General features: G+C 42.8%; 1 protein-coding gene across 1 annotated transcript; it reads right to left on the reverse strand.

Moving 5' to 3' along the window:
- Positions 1 to 2,093: 2,093 nt before the first annotated feature.
- Positions 2,094 to 19,831, reverse strand: TRMT2A (tRNA methyltransferase 2 homolog A). The gene is made up of 11 exons (XM_018557613.1): positions 19,284 to 19,831; positions 17,875 to 17,983; positions 14,377 to 14,558; positions 13,246 to 13,360; positions 12,648 to 12,763; positions 11,197 to 11,308; positions 6,422 to 6,544; positions 6,221 to 6,296; positions 3,963 to 4,079; positions 2,839 to 2,935; positions 2,094 to 2,448 (listed from the first exon to the last, which is right to left on the reverse strand). The coding sequence occupies exons 1-11, from the start codon at positions 19,778 to 19,780 to the stop codon at positions 2,211 to 2,213; spliced, it is 1,782 nt and encodes a 593-aa protein (XP_018413115.1). The 5' UTR covers positions 19,781 to 19,831; the 3' UTR covers positions 2,094 to 2,210.
- Positions 19,832 to 26,518: the final 6,687 nt, after the last annotated feature.

Genomic DNA, 26,518 nt, shown 5'->3' on the forward strand with positions numbered 1-26,518 from the left:
ATGGACTTATTGCACAGGTGGCAACCTATCACGGTACCACGCTTGAATTCACAGAGCTCCCGAGAGTGACCCATTATTTCACAAATGTTTGTAGAAGCCTCTGCATGCCAAGTTGCTTGATTTTATACACCTATGGCCATGGAGGTGATTGGAACAGCAAAGATTTGGAGGGGTTTCCCAATACCTATGGCAATATAGTGTATCTGTGAATATTGGCCCTAGAATTATCTGTGGTCCCAGGCACGGGGGGGTGTTGACGTGCAGGGGGAATGCAGATTACATCAGCCACTGGAAGCGATCTGGCGGCATTTCAGCCGCCAGAATCGCTTCCACTGTATACATCCCGGCCTGAAGTGGTTATACTAAGATCATGGATACTGCTGTAGTATCATTTGTTTTCAGCAGGCGCAACTCGTTTTGTAGAAATGATCTGGCCGGCTATACAGATCTCTTGTATCAGCCTACATAGGTTATTTTGTAATATGCCTGTGTCATACGGGATGAACAAATCCATTGATAGGAAAACCTGGTCATTCAGTATATTCAGGTAGGCAGCTGATCTCAGTTATTGGAGACCTAATGTTGCTGAAATAAATTATCCAATGGAAGGCTCTAAGCTAGTTGCTTAGCTAAATATTTAGGTGGTTTATGTTGGGCAGGGCTCCAGCTTCCTGTCCACTGCTGAAAGAAACGCACAAGTAGATCAGTTTTTTTTTTTTATGGTGAACAACAACATCAAGGCCTGAATTCTGAATGGAATTTTAACAAATGGAGCTCTACCCCATCCCCCCTTTTAAGAAACTATGGGGTCTATTCACAAAGCTGCCGAGGGCAGCCGAGTGAATGACCGATCAGAAGTGAAGTGAGCCGAACACTGTTCAGCTATTCACTTCAGGCTGGTACGGCAGCAATATAAGCCAGTGAATAAAGACGGGAAAAGAAGAGTTCTTTTAGTAAAGATCCAGCAGAAAAGTTAACTGCACTTCCATAGAAAGCTTCAACCACAATCTTTTTTTTTTTTCTTCTGGCTTTGCCTTCTGTAACAGAACCTCTATAGCCTTCCAGACTACTATGAGGTTCTAATACAACCGTGTGGCCAGGAGAACGATTTTGGATAGAGAATCTGAAGATGGCTGCAGTCATCTGATCTTATATACATCTAGGGCAGGGGGTGGTTAATGTTCCTGTGCATTAACTACCATAGACTGCAGTGTTATGTGTATAGTCTTCTACCTGAGGACTAGAGCAAGCTCCCATATTCTCGGATTGCATTGCATCCCCTTCCTCTGATGTTTCGTTCTTTAACCGATATTCCATTGCAACTGAAGTAGGTAAAATGTTTAGTTTTATTTCAACAGCATAATTTTATTTACACACAATATCCTGCTTTTGATTAGAATACATGAACACTGGGACATTAATCTCTTATATAACAGTGCCATAAAACTGAAAGAAAAATATAGGAATTTGTACAATTTTCTATGTATAATATTCTGGTATTCCTTTACAGCAAGAGCTGCTTATATCAATCTGTGTATAGAATTAACCTTTATAGACATGCACATTTATCAGACTTATGATTACAAACCTTCAGGTATTGAAGAAAAAAAATGAAGTGCTAGATTATCGCCGTCATTCATCAACAAGTGCAATATATACAATCCTGTGTTAGAATGCGGTGTATACACAGTGTAAGACTAATACATACACAGACGACATAGTTGAAACGTATATCTGCTTTTAATACAGTTTCTATGGTGTATATTGTTCAGCTATGTTAGAGAAGCTAAATACACTTTATGCACATACATGTTCTGTATATTTCCAACTAACCTGATATATAGTGGGCCGTTTGTCTATACTTTAATACAGACAGTCTAAACCATTTTGGTGAACTGGCTTGCTGCCTCTTTGAAAACAATGATAAATTACATTTGTGAGGCTTAAAGATTTTTCGGGGACTGCTTAGTTATGTTGGTCACCACCTAAAAATATTCAACAGTTTGTGCTGCACTAGCCATCTCCTCCATTGTGGTCAACTAGTGTATAGGAATTTGGACTGCAACAGGGAAATTAAGCCGCCAGCCCTCCAAACAGTGAGGAGGTCCTTTTTCTAGGGACATTAGCATTGGAAATGAAATACTTTCATTTACATATATGGAATTCAACAACAAATGTTTAGGACAGTTTAGCAGAAAGAAATCATCCAGTTAAACTAGCGGCTTTGCTTCGGTTCTGTTTTCGGCTTCTATACTGTTGTCTTTCTGAAGCTCCATGTCTTCACAAGGTTGTGTTTTGGTGGAATCCACAGTATTCTCTGTATACTCCACTCTCTCAAACAAAATAAGAAGTTCACAATGTGGTGTTTGAGGAAAGAGGTCCACAGCAACGGCTCTGACAGGCCGGAAAGCACGACCCTTTACACGATTTGAAGGAGCACGGCATAGACTGGAAAGGAGGAGGAGGGGGAAAAAAAAAAAAGTGGACTCACTAAACTGATACAGATCCAGTAAATACACAAATATTCAACACATTTCTCAACCCTTTCACCATTCAATAATAGTGTACATGTATAGTGCGCAAGGGAAAAAAATGATCTAAAACTGCAACCATCATGACTCGCAATACCTTAAATGAGAATAAGTTCATCCTTGCATTTCCATGCTCCATACTAGTTACAGGACAGTGAGGAAGAACCTAATCAACTCCATTTAAAGTAATACTACAGCCACAAAGCTACGAGTTACATGAGAGTCAGCACAGCGGCTATCTGTAGATGATAGAGGGAAGGTCATTGCCCATCACCCCAATTGCAGCCATTGATAGGACTATACTTACTCTATAAAGTTGTTAAAGGCAGCCTTAGGATTGCAAGACACATAGATCAGCTGTTTGAGATGTTCTGCTCTTCTAATTGCAATAATTACCTTGGAATCTACAAATGCAGCAACAAAAATGGAGGAGGGGAGAGATGGCGAGTTTAAACACATGCAGATGAAATGGTGACAGACACCATGATATAATTCTATACAAAGAAGTACAAGTGCCAATACAAGAATCCTGACTATATGGTACAAATACATTGCTGATGAGCAGGCTTTCTATGGCAGAAAAAACTGCAAGTCCCTTCTGCCAAAAAAAGCTTCTAGGAGCTTGTCAGCAATTTTTTTCTGTACACTGAACCGCGCATGTGCGGCAGTGCACAGGCTCAACATGCAGAGATGAAGTAACTCCTATGAACATAGGTAACATCATCAGGACCAATCAAGTAGCCATAGACTCAGTACCCGGAAGAAGACTGGGGCAAAGATGGAAGTGCCAGCAAGGGAAGAGCGCAGCACTGGAGGGGATCGCTATGGCAAACAAGTTTGCCATAATGTGCTAAAACGCTGTGCATACTGGCACATTGTGGCTTAAAATTCCATGAGACCTTATTTTCACCACTTTCCTATCACTTCTACTTTCATACTAAAGGAAAGAAAATTAAAGTGACTGTCATAGGCTGCCATTTGTAGGCTTATCCTGAAAATTCTAGATGCATTGCTGTGTCTGAATTCAGTACTGTTGAGTCACAGACCCACAACTAGCATGCCGAGTGTCAAATCTCCTTATCTCTATACTTGTATGAGGTCAGCGACTCAGACACACTGAAGACAATGGGACAGAATAACAGAGAATGTATTAGTATTCTCAAAAACAAAAAAAAGGAAGTCAGTGATGGTAACTTCCACTAATCTCTCATGACAGGTCCTCTTTAAAATTCCTTGCCAAGACTAGTATGGTTTCACTCATACATTTAAAAAAAATATTCAATTTTCCTTTTACTAAATAGACAACGGCATAAAGAACATGGAAATCATCTTTGTAATTCATATTGGTTTCCAATGCATCATTTGTTGCCTAAAAATAAAACATGAAAGTACAAAAATTCTATGTCAAGGGACTAACAAGCATTTACTTACGAAGTCCTGCTCTTGGCGGGTCAACTATAGCAACAGGGTTATGAGATATGAGGGTGTTAATCAAACTAGGGAAGATGTCCTCTGCTTTGCCACATCGGAATTCAACATTGCTCAGGTCTGTAAGCAAAACACAATATTCATAGTCATTAAATGTATATCTCAGGGGTAGGAAACCTCAGCACTCCAGCAGTGGTGAAACTACAAATGCCATCATGCTTTTGCTTCTGGAAGTCCTGCCTGTGGCTGACAGTCTTGCAATGCTTCACTGGACTTGTAGCTGCACCTCAGTTGGAGTGTGAAGGTTGCCGGTCCATGGTATATATCCATTGAAAGTTAGAATTTCTGGGCAATGAGCAGATTAGATATTCGGAGGCCTGCAGTACTGTACTACCTACAGGACTGTTATAGTGTCCATTGTCAACTTCACAATCATTTTTAGCTTTTCTATATAGGTAGTTCCTGTACACTCCGTGAAAACAAATGTAATTAAATTGTAATCCGTGCTGTTACAACTGTTCATCTCTCTTTTTTCAAACAGACCAGCCGGGCCTTAGTCACACGGGTTTTCAACTTGTATAAGAGCAGTGTAACAGTAGCTTTTACAGAGCATCCCCAGATCTTTTAGCAAGCTTTGTTCAAGCTTAAGGAACACTTCAACTCCAGTTTGGGAAGAATAAAAGACAGATGTTAATAGGGGTGCTACCACTTCAAACAAGCTCCTAGCAGACCTCAGTAAGATCCAAAAAAAATGCTATAGGAGCATTGACTGAGCGTTTAAGGGGAGTTGCAATATACTTCAACGGTTGCATATGTCTAGCAGCAATTCCTCCAGAACGAAACATGCACTCTATTTTTTTGTTTTTGTTAAAGAGAACTATGGCCTAACCTTTTTTCGCCATAGTTTTCTTTAGGGTTACAGGAGGACATTTACTAATGTCCTCCGGTGACCCAAACCTCCGTATATAGCAGGGTATTGCCCGCTATATGCTGAGCACAGAGCCAACAATATTGTCAGGACCCACCCTGCTGGCTGATTGACAGCTGGCTGACTCTAGAGCCTGCTGTGCCAGCCCCCTCCCCATCCGTTCCTACAGTCAGTATTGGAGGATCGGAGAGGGGAAATCCCTGTGGGGAGCTCGGCTCTCCACTGACTTCTCAATCCTCTCCCTGCAATCGGTGGTATGTGTTTGTCACAGGTTGGCTGTATTGTTCAGCAACTTAACAGCTTCAGTGTCACAGGTCGGCTTGAATTATGGGGAAGGGTGTTTTTCACTTACCCCATAATTCCTCTTAACACACAGAAACACAACACATAGCTATCATTCATGTGTGAACTGCACTGGGCAGCTGCTATTGCATTATCCCACATGAGCGTTACTAGGCGGCAGAGAGGCTTTAAAAACACTTCTCTAATGCCTGATTTTAACACAAGTGGGAAAGAGGCCTGAGCATTACTTGAAGCTTGCTGAATGCATGTTGATGCCTGCGAGCAGCTTGTTTAAACTGACAGTCAACACTGCTATTAAGATCTGTGTAACATTCCTTAACTGGAACTGAAAAATTCTTTAACTGCTTAAACAAACCTGCTCAAAGCTTGCTATACACATTGCTCTATACAAGCTGAAGCACGTGTGTGCAAGGCCTTAGATCTTGTACAAACTGTTGCTACAGAAGCCCAAAAAGCGAGTCATGTGACTAGCACCCAATACCTAGTGAGTTCTTTAAGTAGTGCATTTCCATTTTGGCTGTCACATTGGGAGAACATCAAATTTATATGTTATATGGTCCCATTCACAGAGCATAACATAAAAATATTTAACAAGTGATGCTTACCTTTTTACTTGCTTAAAAAAAAAAAATCAAATTTAGTTTTCCCCTTCTATGTAATGTTAAGAGGGGGGAGGGGGGGTTGAAGGGGACTGTGGGAAGTTATGTTTACCTTAATGAACTCTGTACTGTGATGGCAGATCACATTATCAGTAGTAAACTAGATGTGCACACTGTCTGTCATAACAAAGGGTTAAATATCCTAGGGCATTGGTGGTACACTGTATGGCAATGCACTGTACCTCTAAGTACACTTTGAAATTGTTCAGAATACCTTGCAGTCCTATGCATTTACCTAAAAAAACAACTAGAAAGCTAAGAAATATTTTTTTAAATAAAAAACAAGAACTATTTCTAGGTATGTTGTGCAAATGGGAACACAATCAATAAAATTAACTGAAAGCAAAATAACCACAGGAAATGGTACTTACTGTTTAACTGGGCGTTAGCCTTGGCATCTGCAATAGCTTCCTGACACAGCTCAATTCCTATAACTTTCTTCACTCTCTTTTTCAAGACACAATATAAAAATGTTAGTAAGATTGCCACGTAAAATAAACAGACAATGAATGCAGCGGGTTGCACTGCTAGACTTGTAAGATCATGTCCTTGGGAGGCCAGAAATGTCCTACCTTAGCCAGGGAGAGGCCAATGGTTCCTGTGCCGCAGCAAACATCCAACACAGTGCTGTTCTGGTCCAGCTGAGCCCAGTCTGCAATTGTTGAATACAAAACCTCTGCTGCGAGGGTGTTAACCTAGAAGATAGAATGGTCCTCCTTTTAAACCTAATGAAAATGGACCCAGCTGGTACCTTAGGAAACGGCAACAGCTCTTAGAGAACCGGAATTTAATTTAATGCATACTGCAAATGTGATTGGCTTTTTGTAAATACGATTACAGATTTAAATGTTATATGTACATGAGCCAGCCCTACTTGTTCATCACATGTGCAGGCAGGCTGTGTTTTCTGCATAGTATGGAAGCACAGTAATTGAGCTCCACTGCTTAAAATCTCTGCTTGAAGTGTTTTTCCACTTTTGCAGTCAAAATTGAGAATCCCCCTTTATATGTTTGTTATATGTTCCTAGTCACACAGCATACCTAGAAATATATCAAGCTTTTCCAAGCATCAGTACCCAGAAACTCTGTCTTAATAGAAAGACTTAGAACAGACTGAGCCCCCCCAATTTAGTTTACAACTGATTAAAAAAATAAAATAAAATCTGCCAGCACTGTACAGACAGGGTTAATGATTTAAAGCAAAACTCCCCCCATTCCGACAGTGAGATCTAAGCAGCATTTTACAGCAGAAAGAAAAAAAAAAAAAAATTAAGCTGCAATTTTAATTTTTTTTGTAAAGTTATACTATGTGAATGGGAACATGTAAGAAATGTAAAGTAGTTATTATGCCAATTTGGCTACAAAAGTGGAAACATGAAGAGAAAAAAAACAAATGGTAAAAAGTAATAGACATGAACAACGGACATTCTTGGTTCATTAGTTCTGCAAGAGCACCAACTGAAATCATCTGCCACTTAAACAGCCACATAAGAGAATCTGCAAATCTAAGCATGGAATGTAATCGCTGTAATAGAAAAAAAAGTCTACTTTGAGACATATAATGAATGAGGCCAAATATCAGAGCACTAAATATACAAGTGTCTGTCAAGGAGGAAGAAACTAAGCGCTTTGTTGATGTCAGCACATACAACAACAAAAAAACCTTGCTCGTCATGCATTGCGACAGAAATATGTGACAGATGTGCCGGTCCAAACCCATTGTACTTCAATAACACAGGGCTATACGCAGTTCCGAACTGACCGAGCCGTCACAAGGACGTGGCAAGACCACTCTCAGCCTCACCCTGCACAGAGATTTCCCAGCTCACGGGACAACAATGTCAGGCCAGCAGACAGAGCAATCGTCACTACGATTGGTTAACTCCTGTTAACCCTTCACACAGAAAAAAGTAGCTGCCACCATGTGTTTTAACAGAAACATGCGCCATTCTCAGCAAGTGCTGTGACAATTCAAAACGTATACAAAGCCTATGATACCGCTGTCCTCTGACAGAAATATGACAGGTTACACTATACAGTAGTGCTCTTCACTGAGACAAGGATATTTTAAGTTCTTATACAGCGCATAGAGATAAGCTTAAAAGAGAACTATGTTTTTTCCCTTAGTTCTCTTTAGGGTCACGGGAGGACATATACCAACCGCCTAACGTGGCCCAAAGCTCAGTATTCAGCGAGCTATTGCCCACGATATACTGAGAGTGCCGCAGCCGGGACGGATCCCGACAGTACGGTCGAGCTGCGTGAGTGACAGCGGGCTCTGGCAGAGGCAGCTGTGCCCACCCCCTCCGTTCCTCCACTCAGTGCAGGAGGATCGGAGAGAGGAGGGGGGAATCCTTGCGGGGAGCGTCCTTTAATGAAAGATACTCTGTAGGAAAAAATATATATCAGCAACAAAACTAAAAAGGCAATAAAATTAAGAATACTTAACAGTCCTGAGTTTTGTAAGTTCTGACACAGTCCAGTTGAATGCAACAGAAGATGGCTCTCAATGGCTCCTTCTCCAAGTAAGGCTTGCAAAGACTCTTTCTTTATGTTAAAGGGAAACTGTTCTTGGACGTTACACAAGCTTCTCCTTCTGATGTTACGAGAGCCTCTTGGTGTTAGTGCCCTCCTGGGTGCCCTGCTTTTTGACTGTCCTCTAGGGGTTGTCCCTGAGCTGGCCCATAAGCCAATTAGGAAGGCCCAGGGAGGGTGAGCAGGAGGGCTAAATATTTTATAATTCTCTCCTCTGCCCCTCCCAAACTTTAAATTCCTTAAAGGAGAACTATGGGGTCAGGGCTTTTCCCCAAAGTTCTCCTTAGGGTAACGGGAGGACACAAACTAGCCGTCACCCTAAGCTCAGTATACCGCGAGCTACAGCTTGCGGTATACTGAGACGCCGCAGCCGGAGCGGATCCCGACATCGATGTCGAGATCCGCCCAGGTGCGTGAGTGACAGCTGGCTCTGCCTATCTAGAGGCAGAGCCAGCTATACCCGCCCCCTCCCCCGTCCGATCCGCCAGTCAGCGCTGGCGGATCGGAGCCGGGAGGGGGGAATCCAGCCCCTCCCCTGTCACGGCAGAGAGCCGTGACAGGATCGAGAGGTGAACGAACGCCGGTATATGTTCGCTCACTTCCCGATCTACTGAGCCGACCTGTGACAGTCTCATTGTCACAGGTCGGCTAGAACTATGAGGTGAGTGAGAAGCACTCACCTCATAGTTCTCCTTTAACCATCAACATTATTAGTCTTACATATAACTATCTGATAACCTCTAAATTATAGGGTGTCATAACATTAGCCTCCTGTAGACACTAAATTTGATATGCTTATGAATGGCTCAGAAGGGGAATTATGTGTTTCTAGCTTTACGGGCCTCACAGATACTCCGAGTTTGGTTTCATTTTTATCATAGGCGTATTTTAAATGATAGAGACAGAATAATCAACCAAAATCCAGAAAAAAAACGGTACAAATGTTATAAATTGAGTTGCAGTTCAGTGAGTAAAATAAATATTTGATCCCCTACCAACCAACCAACAATAATTCTGGCTCCCACAGACTGGCTATGTGGTACACAGATTAGTCCTGTCATTTTAAGAAGGTGCTCCTAACGACAACTCATTATGTAAATACAAGACACCTGTCCACAGAATCTATTTCTTCTATTCAAACCTCACCACCATGGGCAAGGCCAAAGAGCTGTTAACCGCTTGAAGTCTGCGGTGTTTACACCCCCTTCCTGACCAGGCCATTTTTCAGTGTTCAGCACTGCGGTACTTTGACTGACATTTATTCCGACGCAGGTATGCGCAGCTGGCGCATGTTTACATGCGTGTATGTAGGGGTGGGGACTTTAAAAAAATTTGGGGGCAAACGTTACATTTTTTTTTCCACTTAACTTTATTGCTATCACAGAGGGGGCTGAGAAACACCTAATATTTCCCAAAGCCCCCCCAACAGTAAAAAAATAAATGAAAACATTTTATAAATGATTTTAACCACTACCCGGCCTGCTGTTGTAAAAAAACGGCCGGCCAGGAGCTCTCTAGATCTGAGCGGGCGTCTTTAGACGTCCGCTCAGCCACGCCCCCTCGCGCGCACCGCTGGGCGCTCGCGAGCGGGAAATGCCCAACAGGGCGCCTAAAGGCCTAAGGCCGGCCCTGCGTCTCGGGGCCTCATACAAGCCATCCGCCGGCTCTATAGCCGGCGGATGGCTTGTATATTAACGGGCATCGCTGCCTCTTTTCAAATAGCGGGGAACTCCCGCTTGTGCGCGCGCCCGAGCGGGCAGATGTAACAGGACGTGTATACACGCCCAGTTACATCCAAGAAGCTCCCGGCCGGCCGTGTATACACAGCGGCTGGCCAGGAGGTAGTTAAAGGACATTAGAGACAAGATTGTAGACCTGCACCAGGCAGGAATGGGCTACAAGACTATCACCAAGAAGCTTGGTGAGAAGGAAACAACTGTTGGAGCGATTATTTGCAAATGGAAGTAATACAAAATAACCATCAATCGCCCTTGGTCTGGAGCTCCATGCAACATTTTGCCTCATGGGGTAAGGATGATCATGAGAAAAAAGTGAGGGATCAGCCCAGAACTACATTGGAGGAGCTTGTGAATGATCTCAAAGCAGTTTGAACCACAGTCACCAAACAAACCATTGGTAACACAATACACTGCCATGGATTGAGATCCTGCAGCGCCCACAAGGTCCCCCTCCTCAACAAGGTACATGTACAGGCCCGTCGGAAGTTTTCCAATGAACATCATTCTAAATGATTCAGAGAAGGATTGGGAGAAAGTGCTGCGGTCAGATGAGACTAAAATTGAGCTCTTTTGCATTAACTCCACTCACCGTGTTTGGAGGAAGAAAAATGCTGACTATGACCCAAAGAATACCATCCCTACAGTCAAGCACGGAGGTGGAAACATTATGCTCTGGGGCTGTTTCTCTGCTAACGGTAAAGGCCGACTTTGCCGCATTGAGGTGCTAATGGACGGGGCCATGTATTGTAAAATCTTGGATGAGAACCTCCTTCCCTCAGCCAGAACACTGAAGATGGGTTGTGGATGGGTCTTTCAGCATGACAATGAGCCAAAACATACCACCAAGGCAACAAAGCAGTGGCTCAAGAAGAAGCACATTAGGGTCATGGAGTGGCCTAGCCAGTCTCCAGACCCTAATCCTATAGAACATTTATGGAGGGAGCTGAAACTTCGAGTTGCCAGGCAACAGCCAAGAAACCTTAAGGATTTAGAGATCATCTGTGAAGGTTTCAGATTAACAAAAAGGTCGGATTTCTTTTTTCCTAATAATGTAGCTGCTCAATACGATTTACCTGAAAGAAGGCATGAGGTGAAATGCGGAAAGTAAGACCCAGCAGTTCCTCGTGGATGTACTTCTCCCCACTCACGTGCTCCACAGGCAAGTCCTCCAGGTTCGGGGATTTTCTACAAGATGAAAAACTTTCTTTAAAGTGTATGGAAACTTTAACAATTAACTTATTTGGTCCCATTCTATCTTTTAAATATACTATTGAAAGCATTTTGTTACATCTGTTTAATAAGTGTCAGAAGCCTTGGTAACTTCCTGTGCAGCACTCTTATTAGATACATTGTTCTCGAGACTACAGAGCCCCTCACATCCATGTTACGAAAAAGAGGAGAGGAGGAGGTTTCTGTAGTAATGTCCTATATCTGTTTTTCTGATAGTCGCGTGATTTGAGTGATGTCACTAGGGATGGTGCACCGGTATTGGTACTTGGCGAGTACCGGAAAAAAATATTGGTACTTGATACCAAAAAACTGTATTTTTTTCCAGTAGTTGCCGATACCGAATTGCGATAGTGGTGCCCCAATTATCAGGAAGTCAGGCAGTGGATCAAGACCAGTCGCCTGGCTTCCTGACTGCTTGGGAAGCCAGTGTTCTATCGAAAGAACACAGGCTTCACTTGCCGAGGCTGCCTGACCAATCAGGAAGCCGGGCATTGGGGGGGTCCATGACATGCCGTCCAGCTCCCTGATTGGTCAGGAAGCCAGGCTGCCTAGCAACAAGTGAAGCCGGCTTCCTAGCCACCTAGGAAGCTGGACGGCACGTCATGACCTGCCTCCCGGGTTCCCGATTGAAGCCGGCTTTATAGCCAATCAGGAAGCCGGTCATGACATGCCACCCGGCTTCCTAATTGGCTAGGAAGCCGGTTTCACTTGTTGATAGGAAGCCTGACCAATCAGGAAGCCGGGAGGCTGGGTCATAACCCATTGACCAGCTTCCTAATTGGAAAGGAAGCCGGCTCCATGCTCCCTCAGCAGTGGCAGTTAGAGGGAAATCTCCCTCTGACCGGAAGTTCCGGTATTGGAGGGAAGTATCGGAGCGCTTGGACGAGAACTCGCCCAAATACTCTGTATCGGCACCGATACTAGTACAGGTGCATTCCTTGTTGTCACCCCAGGGCAGGAAGTGTTTAATGGCAGAAAAAAGAATGTGGCTGCAACATCTAGGGACTGCTATTCTGCAATATATTACATCATTATTTTTGGGTTAGAAATCCCTTAACTAGTCTGTACTAAAAATATTAAGGGGCCCATTCACACTTCTCCCTTCTTGTGCATTAATGCACATTGTGTCACGCATTTATACGTGCTGCAATAAAGCAGCCCATTCATTTGGAACGGGCCAACAAACCAAAAACTGGGCAAGCAGCTTTTTCTCTGACACCCTGCACCACAATGCACGCTAGTGTTCAGTTTTATGTATCCAGTTATACATTTAAAAAAAAAAAAACCAACCAACCTTTGACCTTCCTCGACAAAATAAATGGAGGTGATGCCGCTTTCTTTTCCAGGTCCCTCTGAGAAAAAGGCTGCCAGAGAGGATTTTAAATCTGCCAGGGCTTCCTTGCTTAGTTTCTGTGAAAAATATATACAAATCTGTGGGATTACATTTTTGTAGTTATACAGCAGAACAATTCAAATGTGTGATAATCTCAGTGTATGGGGGTAAAAGCTTTAAGAAAACTGATAAGATGATTCTTCATAGTTAAAGATGAGCCCTTCATGTGGCTCACAGGTTATGAAAAGCGTATATGCAATACAGGGCTTTATTAAAAATGTCACCCACCATACAGCCAGATGAATGCCATTTGCATGGCACTAGTGCCCCTAGATCAGGGGTGGACAACTCTGGCCTTCAAGCTGTTGTGGAAGTACAAGTCCCATGAGGCATTGCAAGACTGCCGGTAACAGGCATGACTCCCAGGGACATGTTACTATTTGTAGTTAAAGCACAGTTTCCCTAGATGGTGCTGACAAGTGAAAATGGCCCTAGATAGAATTTACCTTGTGTAGTAACACTTCACAGAAACTTGGTGCACAGACAATGGATTGTATACCTGAGGATGAAAGTATACAATGACCATGACATTGTCCTTCCTACTGCTACGGACAGTCAGCTGTTTCCAGTGGCCTGCATATGTCTCTGGGCTGTAGACTCCATATGATGTAGTCCTGTAGGAAATACACAATATGCATGACAAATGTCCCGACACAGCTCATGTTATATCCAACATTACATTGATGTGACAGGACAGCTTAAGTAAGCTGGGCAAAATCAACAAGTACATACACAGCATGATTTAGTCTGTGACTAACATTAACAGCAGTTTTTCTGAGCTCCCCCTGTAACAATATATATATATATTACTATTGCTCAGCAGTGTGTGTGTGCAAATAAATATAATATATACACACCATAGGTAGGTAAAGAAACAACACAGCTACTGCCTGCTTTGATGAGCAATGTATTCACCACGACTGAGACTTCAGGCTGAGAAGTCAAATAAGAGTTGCTGCTCTGAATTTTTTGCGAATATATTTCAGTTTAACCTACTGAGTAAACTTTACAATTAGAGAACGAAAGGAGGATACATTTGTGGAATGGTATTGATATTAAGTGGAGATCCAGTTTAAAGGTGACACTAAACTCAGGAATTAAATCTTAAATGCATTCAAGTATCTTAACTATTAACAAAAATGTATCTTATTTGTGTATCGCTAGGCTGTAGATCCTCAAATCATCTCTGAATTGGTGCTGCCACTGTCCTTCCTTCTGAAGGGTGACTACTTTTGTTCCCCATGGTCCCTGTGTGTGGTAAAGTTGTCACCGCTCCAAGCTCGCTCCTGTGGTGGACTATAATCTCACGCTTCGTTTAAAAAATTTGTTTTGAAGTTGTAGTCCAATATGGGTGCGAGCTATGAGCGAGCTTGGAGCGGTGGCTACTTTACAACACACACAGGGACCAATCGGGAACAAAAGTAGCCACCCTCCAGGAGGAAGGACAGTGTCAGCACCAATTCAGAGATGATTTGAGGATCTATAGCTGAGTGATACACAAATAAGATACATTTTTGTTAATAATTAAGGTACTTGAATAAATTTTTAAGATTTAACTCCTGAGTTTAGCGTCACTTTAAGTAGCTGGATTTTACTCATTAGTGGCAGAGCATTAGAAAAGTGACAATACCTGATATATTCTTGAAAAGCCTTTACAACTTTCTTCACAGCCGAAGGTATGTGAACTGTATCAAATGGCTCCACAACGGCACAAGTTCCACCCTTATACTTTCCTAGACGGAAGCCCACCGTTTTATCTTCCTGATTTGCACCAATGCCGATCAGAAATTCACTTTTGTTTCGGTATTCTGACTGATGACAGGAAAAGAAAGGTGGATGCTTACAATTTAAAGTAACAGTTCCAACTCTTACTACTACAAGTTTTTAATGGATTGGTGTTGTGCTATTAAGCATTTTTTTCAGTTGTTTTAGAACGTTGAAAGCTCAATTGTGGTTTCATGCTAAACAGAGCAAAAAACAAAAAGTTGTCTCACTTTTCTTTGTATTTTGCTCAAGCATCAGCCCAAAATGCAGAATCCCAGCATCAGGCTGAAGACAAAGACCATTGCTCCCTGAGCTGTGATCTATCTCTAGCAACATGACACAGTCTGTGCATAGTGACGTCGGCTAGTTTGATAAGGCAGATTAATAAGGTGCCTGCTCTTACCATGCCAGCACTGACCAATCTGCAGGTAGACATGTGCCACTACTGGAAAGCCCTGGCTTTTTGATGGGGATTCAGAAGAGGACTGGTTGGTGGGCAGTACTGGTGAGTAACAGGTACAGATTGCAAAAGCTTCACTGTTACTTTGATTTTCCTTAACCAGTTGACATCCGCGATGTTAAAACCCCCTTCCCATCCAGGCCATTTTTCAGTATTCAGCGCTGCGGTACTTTGACTGACATTTATTCCGTCATGCAGCGCTGTACTGAAATGAAATTTATATAGATTTTTTTTGACACTTGTTATTGCGATATAATAGCACAGGTACACTGACAGGTCCTCTTTATGGAGACATTAGGGGTCTCCAGACCCCTAATGTCACCTGGAGACCCCAAAAGAAGCTGATGAAGCACAGATTTGCTTCATCAGCTTCTTCTCTCTGGCTATAGCAGCCAGATGACTGACAGGTGAATGCGGAAGTGATGTAATACACATCACTTCTGCATTCACACTACAGAGGGAGAACAGCAAGGAGCTGACTCCCTCCCTCCTCCTCCTGACGCCCTCCCGAGCCGGTCCCAGGCCGCAGATGGGCTAGCGGATCCCGGAGCTCCGAAATTCACGCCATACAACCGATCGGCGGCTATAGAGCCACTGATCGGTTGTATGTGAATATGTATGTAGTAACGAGCGGGTCTTTCCTGCCCGTGTGCGCGAGCAGGAAAAAAATGCCGGCCGGAGACGGCAACCCGCTGATGCGAGTCTGCCGTCCGTCCGTTTTTTCTTAACGGGCGGACGGCAAGAGGTTAATAAACTTTATTTTACAAATGTTAAGCCTTCAATTACAACAGTTTCTATTTAATCAAAATCAAAATCTATTTAATCAAAATTACATTATCAGTAATGTCAGTAATGTCTGTATTCATACAGCAAAAAAAAAAAAAAGGTATTTTGTTTTGGTTACCGTTTTGTAAAAGGAACCATACCAACTTGATCAAAGCTGATAACCCTCTAACTATTTGTCTGGTTAGTCATCAGGACCCATAGCTCATTAGATTTGTGGCTCAGGGAAGCCAACTCTCCTACACGGAGATTCCACACAAAACCCGGGAGTTCAATCTAGCACACACGTTGAAAGTACTAGAAGACCAATAACCACTTAGCAACTTTGATCTTTTGTTATCTAATGCAGCTTAGACTACCCCCTGCCAAGTGGACATACACCTTAGCACACCTTAAGTTCCACTTTAGGCCTGGTTCACACCTAGGCATTTTACAGCGCATTCCGACGCGCTGTAAAACGCTCAACATGTGAAAACCAATGACGGTCTATGGGCATGGTTCCCACCTGGGCGTTTTACAGCGCGTAGGAACGCGCTGCAAAATGCCCTACGCCCAAAGAAATACAGGAGCTTCTTTGGGGCGTATTTGCCGCGCGTATCCATTAGGATACAGCCAAATAGCGCTCGGAAACGCGTGTTTGTCACGGTAAAAACACGCATATTCCGTACGCCTAGGTGTGAACCCAGCCTAAACTGCTTTATTTTATACAAGGGCAAAAATCTGCAGGTGGTCTACCTTTGTATAGACCTGTTTATTGTACTATGTTTTTTCACTGCAATTAGCTTACCTGTGTAAATTACTCTTCCTGACAAGTTAAAGTGGACAGCTAAATACACTGTTTAAGTATGTGAAGCTCAATGAACTTTAACTACTTGAAGACTAGGGTGGTAAATAGAGCTGCAGCTAACAATTATTTTCAAAATCGATTAGTTAGCCGATTATTAAGTTCGATTAATCGGATAAACAATAAAATAAATGTTAAAAAATGGCTCCACTGATGGGACTACTAGTTTGTATTGAGATTGCACTCCATCACTGGAGTAAGCTTGGAGCGGTGGAATTAAAAAAAAAAAGGAAAAAAAAGTGTGGTGTGCAATATTGTGAAATGGAAAGTGTAAAATTATACATGGGGGGGTGGTTTATTTTTACTATATTAAGAAAAAAATATAAAAAATGTTTTGGGGGGAAAAAAAACTGTTTCCCCTACCTTATGAAACATTTATTACTATCCAAATTTTTGGTAAAATATAAAACATGGGGTCATGTTGGGTAAATAGGCACCAAACATGTCAAGCCTTAAAATTGCGTACGCCCATAAAAAAACTGTAATACCCAAAATTGGCAATAGGCAACACTTTACAGGCTTTTACCGCTCATCAGTTTACAAGCTTTTACCTCTCATCAGTTTACTGTTATCAGTGATTGATGGCCCTAGAATTATTGCTCGCACTCCAACGTTCGTGGTGATATGCAACATGTGCGTTGCAATTGCTGTTTTTGAGCGTTGGCACACCCGATGCGCATTTACGTTTGCACATGCGTATACGTGGGGGCCTTAAAAATTTTTACTTTTTTTTTTTTTTACACATACATATATATTTTTTGTAATTCTTTTTTCTAAATTCTTTTTTTTTTAAATTTTACACGTAATGTTATTGCCATCATATAGAGGGCTAACAACCCCCTTTGTTATCGCACAGGAAAACTGAGAGGTCTCCTTTATGGAGACATCAGGGGTCTCCAAGACCCTTAATGTCACCTAATGTCTGCTTCACCAGCTTCTTCTCTGGCTTTAGCAGCCAGAGAAATGACAGCCGAATGCAGAAGTGATGTAATACACACCACTTCCATCATCAGAGATTGGAGAGATCAGCAGGTGGGTGAATGCTGTTCTCCTTCCCATCTTCATTCTGAGAGCCGCCGAGCTGGTCCCGGGCCCGCAGAGGGGACAGTAGATAAGACAATTTTACATTTAGTATGTGAAGTCAGATATTTTCCAAATATCTGCCTTTGCTTTCCTTTAAATCTGAAACGTTAGCTACACAGGAAGAGACGCATACATACACAACATACAGTGTGAACCATGTAAATGTACATGAGCTATTCAAAGAGTATCTGTACCTGTGCTGGAGAAGGTTTCACTCCTTCTAAAGGACAGCAAACTTTGTTATACTTCTGCTTCTGTGCAAACAGCCATGGTAATAAGGCCTTGTTGGTATTCCCAATCTCCCTGCAGGAAGAAGCAACACGCTCAATGGTTGAAGGCGAACTTCAGGCAATAATAAAAACAACAATTATTGCAGTAATGTGTAGACTAAATCTCATCTTTTTACATTCAAATAGCATAAGCATCTGAATTTTACTTCATTTCATCGCCCTGTACAACAGCACTTAGGCTGGAGGAGGTAGGTTCTGCGATTTGAGCCAATCAGGCTCTGCTACGTGCACATGTGCTGACCGTGAACATGCGGTCAGCTGGAAAGAACAGAGCGAGTAGAGCAGGGGTGCCCATTAGGTAGATCGCGATCTACCAGTAGATCGCAAAGCGAACACTGGTAGATCGCGATCGGCTCACTGACCTGTGTCCTGTCCTCCCGCGGTGCTCGTGCGGCTGAATGTGTCAGATGCCGCAGACGGGAAGGAGAGAGGAGATTTTGGAAGCTGCTGCAGTGGAGGTAAGAAAAGACAGACAGAAGAGAGAGACAGCCGAGAAAGTGAGAGAAGAGACAGCAGATAGAAACAGGGGAGAAAGAGGAGAGAGCGCCAGGAGAGAGAGAAGAGAGGGACGGTCGACTTCAAATCACTGCCACGCCCCCTCCTGCCCGTGAATGCACGTGTTTTTTCGTTGGTAGATCTCATTGAGCTCGTCATTTGAAAAGTAGATGTCCAGGCGAAAAATTGTGGGCACCCCTGGAGTAGAGGGATGATCAAATCAGTGTGCACCTGCTCCTTCATTGTCCACTCAGCCAGATGGGGGTGTGTTTTGACGAAGTTGTGCTGCTGCAGGGGAGGTCAAGACCTGGTTGTACTGTCTAGTAGTGTTGCTTGGATCACAGAAAATATTTTGTCAGGTAAAACAATTTGCCATGTATGCATTTCATTTGTTTAGCTGCCTGCCCAAGGTCTGTTTAGAGGAGACACCGTCATGTCACTTGACTGCATCTTTTCTTAATCTAGGGTCACATGATTATTCTCTTGCCTTGCAGAAAAAGCATTCTCTCAAAATATACTGTGTAGTTTAGGACATACGTCGGCCTACTGATAAGCCAATGAAGAAGCAACAGTACACTGAAGAATAATCTTTCCAGGGAACAGAGCAAATCTAAGATTTGTCTGGCTGAGGACAGATTTTCACCTCCATTTGGGCTGTAAATTGCATCATATTGTATTGTAACTGCACTGTCTCCATGTATTGAGTAAAGTGCTGTGCAAACTGTTGGCACTATATCTAAATACTGTATAACAATATAATAATAATGATGTCAGAAGTGTGAATTTGATTTAGAGTAACAAGACAGAGAAACAATTACTTTGTTAGCCTTTGGAGGACTTGTTCACATTCCTGTTCCTTCATTTTCAGTTGCTCTTCATATGGAACCTGCCATAAAGGAGTCACCACATCTGCAATCTGCTTACTGAGAGGCTCCTCCTCGGCACTCTCCTGTGCAGCAGGACGCTTAGAATTAGGCTGCTCCTTGTCATCTTCTTCCTGTTTTCTCTTCTTCATTATGGGATCCGCCTTTGGTTTTGCAAGCCGGACACTTAGGGCTCGGTTTTTCCACATTGCTCCATGTATAACTTTCATGGCTTTATCCCTTTCCTCTTCACTTTTAAAAATCACGAATGCAAAAGTTTGTTTCTGAATGAGCTTTATTTTATGAGGATTTAATCCATACTTGGCAAGGAATTTCTTGATGTCGTTAAAGCCTATGTACTTCGGTAAGTTCTGTATCTCTACTTTGTAAATCTCTGATGTGAACAGATCATCTTTGATATATCTGTAGATTCCAGTGTCTTCAGAATCCATGGTACTGTTATCCACCTTAGCTGCACTGTCACCAGCTCCTGAAGCACATTCCCCATCTTCGGTATCATCTTTGTCTGGTCCTGTTTTATCTGTGCTCAACACAGTGTCAGCTTTCACTTGTTCTTCTCCCTTGTTATCATTTTCAGTGTTGCTAGATTGCTCTAGTTGTTTAGGGCAACCTCCATCTGCCTCAATACCTTCCATTTTTAATTCTGTTCTGGAAAATAAACATATTCAAGAGAGAAGTAATTGAAGGTAACAATTTTACATTACATTCTATGATCCTTCCTAGCTAAACATAAAAATAATGTGGCGTATCCCTCCAACAAAAAACTGGACTGCCAGGGTGGAGAAGTGCCCTGAAGGCCCAGACAAATAAGAAGCAAATCTTCTATATGCCCTAACCCAGGTGGTCACCATAATAGTCAGGCACCTTTCAGGGGGAAAATGATAGTAACCCATTTATACTGGGGGCAACCACTTGTGGCTTTGTTGTTGCTGAGAGGCCATATGTACCTTTCCGCACTTCCACCGGTCTTAATGAGTGCTCATTAGCAATTTACAAGCCCCGGAGCTGATCAATTCAGCTCTTGGGTTTGATGCTGGACTGTAATTAGCAACAAAAAAAAAGTTTTTTTTTTTTTTTTTATTTCTTTTTTGTTACCATTTTTGTTTTGGTTTTTTTTTCAGTGTTGCAAAAAAAAAAACATAACTGAAAAATAAAAAGAAAGCCTTTTTCTCATTTGCAATGAACTTTGCCACACTGTACACCAGAAACATATTGTCATTTAAAAAAAACAAAACAGGGCAAATAGCAGAATACAATGTACACTTTTTATTACAGTAAACTACTTAAAAAAAACCTAACTCTGGTCAAAAATAAAACTTTTTTGGGCTATAGTTTACATAGAAACTATGTAACTATCTATATAATACAATCATATAATAAACTATAGAAACTATCAAGTTTTTGCCAACAAACAGGCCCATAGTAGAAATGTAAAAATTGCTCTGGTCTACTAGAGGCTGTGGTGTGCATAGCCAAGTGGAGTATAAGAAAGTCTGGATAGCCATGCTCTCCATTATAAATGACCCCCCTGGTCTGACAAACCACCTTCCCTTCTCTACAATATAAGTCTCTGTGAGGAAGCTTATGCTGTAGGGTGCTGCCGTCATTCAGCTATTCCAGCACTGGAGAAAACTGCAGAGAAGTAATTTTTTAATGGCTTGGTGCATCCTAACTTCCTGGTGAGCCGACAATGCAGTGCCTTGATGCATTCTAACTACCTGGTGATCAGACAATGCAGTGCCTTGATGCATTCTAACTTCCTGGTGAGCCGACAATGCAGTGCCTTGATGCATTCTAACTTCCTGGTGAGCTGACAAAGCAGTGCCTTGGTACATCCTAACTTCCTAGTGAGCAGACAATGCAGTGCCTTGATACATCCTAACTTCCTGTTGAGCTGAATATGCAGTGTCTTGGTGCATCCTAACTTCCTAGTGAGCCGACAATCCAGTGTCTTAGGCCTCTTCCACACGTGTTTAACCCTTTCGCTGCCAAGGACGTACGTCGTACGGAGACATTAGAGAAGCATTTTTAAAGCCTCTCTGCCACCTATCATGTGGGATAATGCAATAGCAACCACCCAGTGCAGTTCACACATGGGCGTTAGCGTTGCGCTTTGTAGCTGTGTGGTAAAAAGATAGAGTGCATATTGCGTTCTGGACAAATGCCTCCATTGAAGTATATTGAAATGCCCCTTAAATGCTCGGTCGAAGCTCTTATAGCATTTTTTGGGCACTTCGGACACGTTGCACAGGTGTTTTAGGAGAGGCATAGGAGGTTTTGCAATCCCAGAAACCACTGGGGAATCACAGAGTAAGTGGACAGAGCAGGTGCCACATCCTGCCAGCAAGAGGACAGCTTCTAACCAGGTACTTTCAACCTGTGAAAGCCTGACCTATGCCACCCTGTAGTGCCAGCTGTTACCCATGTCATCCAAAGCAGTGCCAGCCATACCATTGCCAGGCATTGCAAGTACCAGCCAGAACCAGAAATACACAGTACATAAAACCAACAAAATGCCTGTAAATTTCACCACAGCCTAAGCACACCTCAAAGCTGCTCTCTTCCCTTTATTACATCACTTCCCCACTTGCAGGGCATTTTGCATGCATTGTTGACGCCTCTTAATGCCTTGAAAATGTCTGCCGAATGCCTTGTAAACACTATAAGTGCATTAATCAGTGTTGCTCTTTCATTAAATTCTCAATGCACGTGTGAAAAAAATGCTTAAAAAAGGTGAACTGTGAGGTGAGTGAAAATCACTCATCCTCATAGTTCAAGCCTATTTTGACAATGAAACTGTGACACGGGAAGTGAGCGAACGCATACCGTCGCTTGCTCACTTCTCGATCATGTCAGTCACGGCTCCCTGCAGGGATTCCCCCCTCCCTGCTCCGATCCTGACTGGAGGAACAAAACGGGGGAGGGGGCGGGTACAGCTGGCTCTGCCTCTAGATAGGCAGAGCCAACTGTCATTCAAGCAGCTGGGTGGATCTTGACAGCATTGTCGGGATCTGCCCCGGCTGCGGCGGTCTCGGTATACCGCGAGCTGTAGCTCGTGATATACTGAGCTTTGGGTCACAGGAGGACCCAAAGCTCATGTCACAGGAGAAACCTGTGACATGATCTAGAGTGGGAGATGGAGGGTTTTGTAGGTACATTTGTGCAACGCCTAGACATATACTTTAGGAAAAAGCTCAACCCACAAAATGTAGTACAACTGATCATGAGCAAATATTTACCCGTGTCTACGCTTTGTTTTCTGTGTGCATTGTTCAGAAGAAAGAGTACAGCTCCACAAACTTTTAGGCCTGTAGCAGAGATGAAAGCTTGCCTGTGACACCTTGCTGCTTCTGTGTATCGTTCCTAAAACAGACTCTCCCACATCCACAAAACCTTTCAGTGCAGCTACTCCTACAAGCCAAAGTAAAGAGAGAAAGTGCAAAGAAACGGATGATTTAGATTTATTTGTAACTATTATTCCATATTCTGATGCATAAATACACAAGTGCAGCCCCGAGGTATTAAAAGGACTGCTAAGATTTTGTATCAGCTTCATTAGATTAGGAGAGTGACTGTAGTGTGTAAAACACAAGGGCTGGTTATTGAGGAGATGTACCTGTCACAAACCTGCAGAGTTCCAAAACACAAATCACATGGAAAAAAAAAATATTCAGAGATAAAACATTGTTTCATTTTTACAAATAAACTGAGCCACCTTGATTTCTATACCTACTGACTTCTCTTACATGCGGGTTTGCTGATACCAACTTCTTTTTATGCACTTATTATATACTTCGTCTGAAAGGTGTGTAACAGGGTTACTGAAATCTATGCCAATACAAAATGTATGCAGAAAGTCTGGAGCTTAAAAGAGAACTATGGGGTAAATGTTTTTCCTCATATTCTCTTTAGGGTCACAGGAGGACACAAACTAGCATCCTCTCGTGACCCAAAGCTCAGGATATCGTGAGCTACAGCTTGCAATATACTGAGAGCTCCGCAGACGGGACGGATCCTGACAATACTGTTGAGATCCACTCAGCTGTGTGATTGACAGCTGGCTCTGCCTATCCAGAGGCAGAGCCAGCTGTACCCACCCCCTCACCCGTCTGTTCCTCCACTCAGCGCTGGAGAATCAGAGCGGGGGGATCCCTGCAGGGAGATGATCGAGAAGTGAGCGAGCGACGGTATGTGTTCGCTCACTTCCCGATCTATTGAGCCAACCTGTGACCGTCTCATTGTCGCACGTCAGCTTGATTTTCACTCACCTTCTAGTTCTCTAACTGAAGGTATTATCATCAAACTTTTATACAACTGAAATGTGTTAAAGGGACCGAGGGGTTCCAAAAGATGGTAAGGAGGTCCCTGCCTGTGACGGCTTACAATCTAAAAGGGAGGGGCAAGTGATACATGAGGAGGTACGGTAGCTGTGTGGGGATGAATTGTTTGAGATAATAACCCCTCTTTACAACAATTGCCAACATATCGGAATAGGCAGTATGAATAAAGCAATGTATATTGCATTTCACAGTGCAGTTCATCTAATAATAGAAATGTCCTTACAAGATGGGAGAACACGGGATCACCATGTGTGTCTGTTGGTTGTTGGCTGTTTTAACGTTAAATGGAGGATTTCTACACCTCAAACAATAAACTAAGACACATACGTGGACATTGAAGAACAATTTCGGAGATCATTTTTTGTCTGGAGTTACACTTAAATGTAAACCCATGCCTACTGTTTACATGAGAAATGTACACTTCCTCTGAAAAGCAGGCACCTACATGTTGGTTTTCTTGCAGCGCAGCCCAGGAACTCTCAAAAACCAGGAAGATGCAAATATTGACTCCTGTTGTTGCCAGATGGTCTGCCTCCTCTGCTTTAATATTGATTAATAAGGCTTCGGACTGGAACTGGGCTTTAAAGCAGAACTGTAGACAAGCCATTAAACAAATGAATTACATATGTATGATCTGTTCGACCTGCCAAAATATTTCGGAATATGTTTAGCTACTCTTGAGATTCACTCACCCCTCATGGACAGGCTACCCGGAAACTTAATCTTACATCTCTACGCTGCAGTTTGGTCAAGGACCATCCCTAGCCTGAGAATGGACAGATAATGTAAAGCAGATCAGCAATGGAGGGATTGACTTTACAGTGCTGCCTTTACTCTCTGGAGACAGGAGAGGTCCAGATATCACTTTCTAAAAGGTGGCCATACACTCTACAACCATCGCAAGACTTTAGTCTTGCGATGGTTGTACAGGGATTAAAAAAAACGTACGATCTGCCTATCTTGGACAGGCAGATCGCACTCTCGATCATCGCAAGCCCGCCCCCCTGAGGGGCGGGCTTCCGATGACCGCAATGCTGAACGGGCAGTGTGCGCGTGCGCACACCGGCCCGTTCGGCATTTTTCTTCCGAGCACCGTTCTAACCAGCCGAGAATCGTGCGATTCCCGGCTGGTTTTCGAACATGCTGGTTCGACAGAAGACGTGCGACCGTACAGTAGAAACGGTCGCACGTCTCCGTTCACACTGCTCGATTATCGCACGAAAACCCGATCGCATACGATTATCGTACGATAATTGTGCAGTGTATGGGCACCTTAAGGATGCTTTTCAGGCACACTCACTCTTCTCCCCAGGTGATGTGCAGTTAATCACAATACCTTGGACGGAGCTAGCTGTGTAACGAGTTGAAAATGCTGACAACATGTATGTAACCAGGAAGCCCTTCTCCTCAATGTACGTAATCAGGTAGCCCAGTAGTCCTAACCGCTACAACAGCTAGATTTTGGTACATCCAACCCATGAGCAGAAATCAACTGATTGCCCCATCCATGCTAAACAGCAAAGAGAGAGGAATCTCCACCTGCTGTCTATTGTATTCAAACAGCCAGCACCGGCGACTACCGTAATACCCTAACAGTGAATGCATCAGATTGGATCCAGTCACTGTTCGGCTGGCAAACTTTTGGCCGCCCACAACTCAAAATTCTGGCCAATTCAGCAAATGTGTAGATTGAGCTTTACTGCAGAGCATTTAGCTCCATTTTTACATAAATCAGGAAGTGACAAATTATAGAAAGTACACAGTTTTATTATAGTGAACACAGATATTTCTGATGATGTTTTATTTTGCCTATAGTTTTTTTTTCGTAAATACATAACCGGATCGAATGTTGGTTGTACATCTGCCTCTAATTCTATTTCAAAGATAACTTCATGTCAGTCTGACTAGGAATTAAAAGGCTTGGGAATCAACTTCATGTCAGTCTGACTAGGAATCAAACAGCTTGTGAATCACACAGACTGCAGCACGACAGTTACAGAATAGGTTTTGTTTTGGATAGAGTAGGGAAAAGGGTTAGAAACTTTCTGATTTTTTATGCTGTTGGCTACGTGCTGGGAAGACCTCCCTTCACTTTCTGTCTGGAGACACAAAAGCAAATGGGAGGCTCCCTTAGACCCCGTTCACATTGAGCGATTTATCGCGCGGCAAATTACCGCGCGATATCGCGCTCCAATGCAATCCAATGGGGCAAAGGGTCCTGCTGTCGCGGGTCGTGTGTCGCTACAGCAGGACCCTTTTTGGAGCGGATTTAGCCGCAATGCAAGCTTGAACGCGATGTTGCGCAATTTGCATATCGCGCAGTGGGAACGGGGCCTAAAGAGGAAAGAGAATTCCTATTTAAGACAGCTGTCACTAGGGCTGCAACTAATGATTATTTTCATAAATCGATTTGGCAGATTAATTTTTTCGATAAATAAAACAAAATAAAGACAATCTTTAATTTAAAATAAAATACACAAATGCAGTGTTACAAAGTTTACTTCAGAATAAAACTGCATTAACATTTTTTGCAATCGCACCGCACTGGAACGCATGGCATTGCAGCAATCAGAACTTCCAGTACTCTGTGAATCACTGACCTAGAATAACAGGTGTTTTGATTTCGCTGTGTCTTTCCTGATATAAATGTATGCTTAATATGTAACCAAAAGGATGAATATGACATGCTGATAACTAGCCTTTTCAGAAGTCAAGGCTGTCTTTATATTTATCTCAGTACATTAAACAATGAAGAATAAATCCCGCCAATACGTTTACTTTTTTACGGCAAACTAACATCAGCACAACTGGAAGACAATCACTGTACAA

This window comes from Nanorana parkeri, unplaced genomic scaffold, assembly GCF_000935625.1.
Source record: "Nanorana parkeri isolate BGI_ZX_2015 unplaced genomic scaffold, ASM93562v1 scaffold292, whole genome shotgun sequence".
In the NCBI taxonomy this organism is placed as follows: Eukaryota; Metazoa; Chordata; class Amphibia; order Anura; family Dicroglossidae; genus Nanorana; species Nanorana parkeri.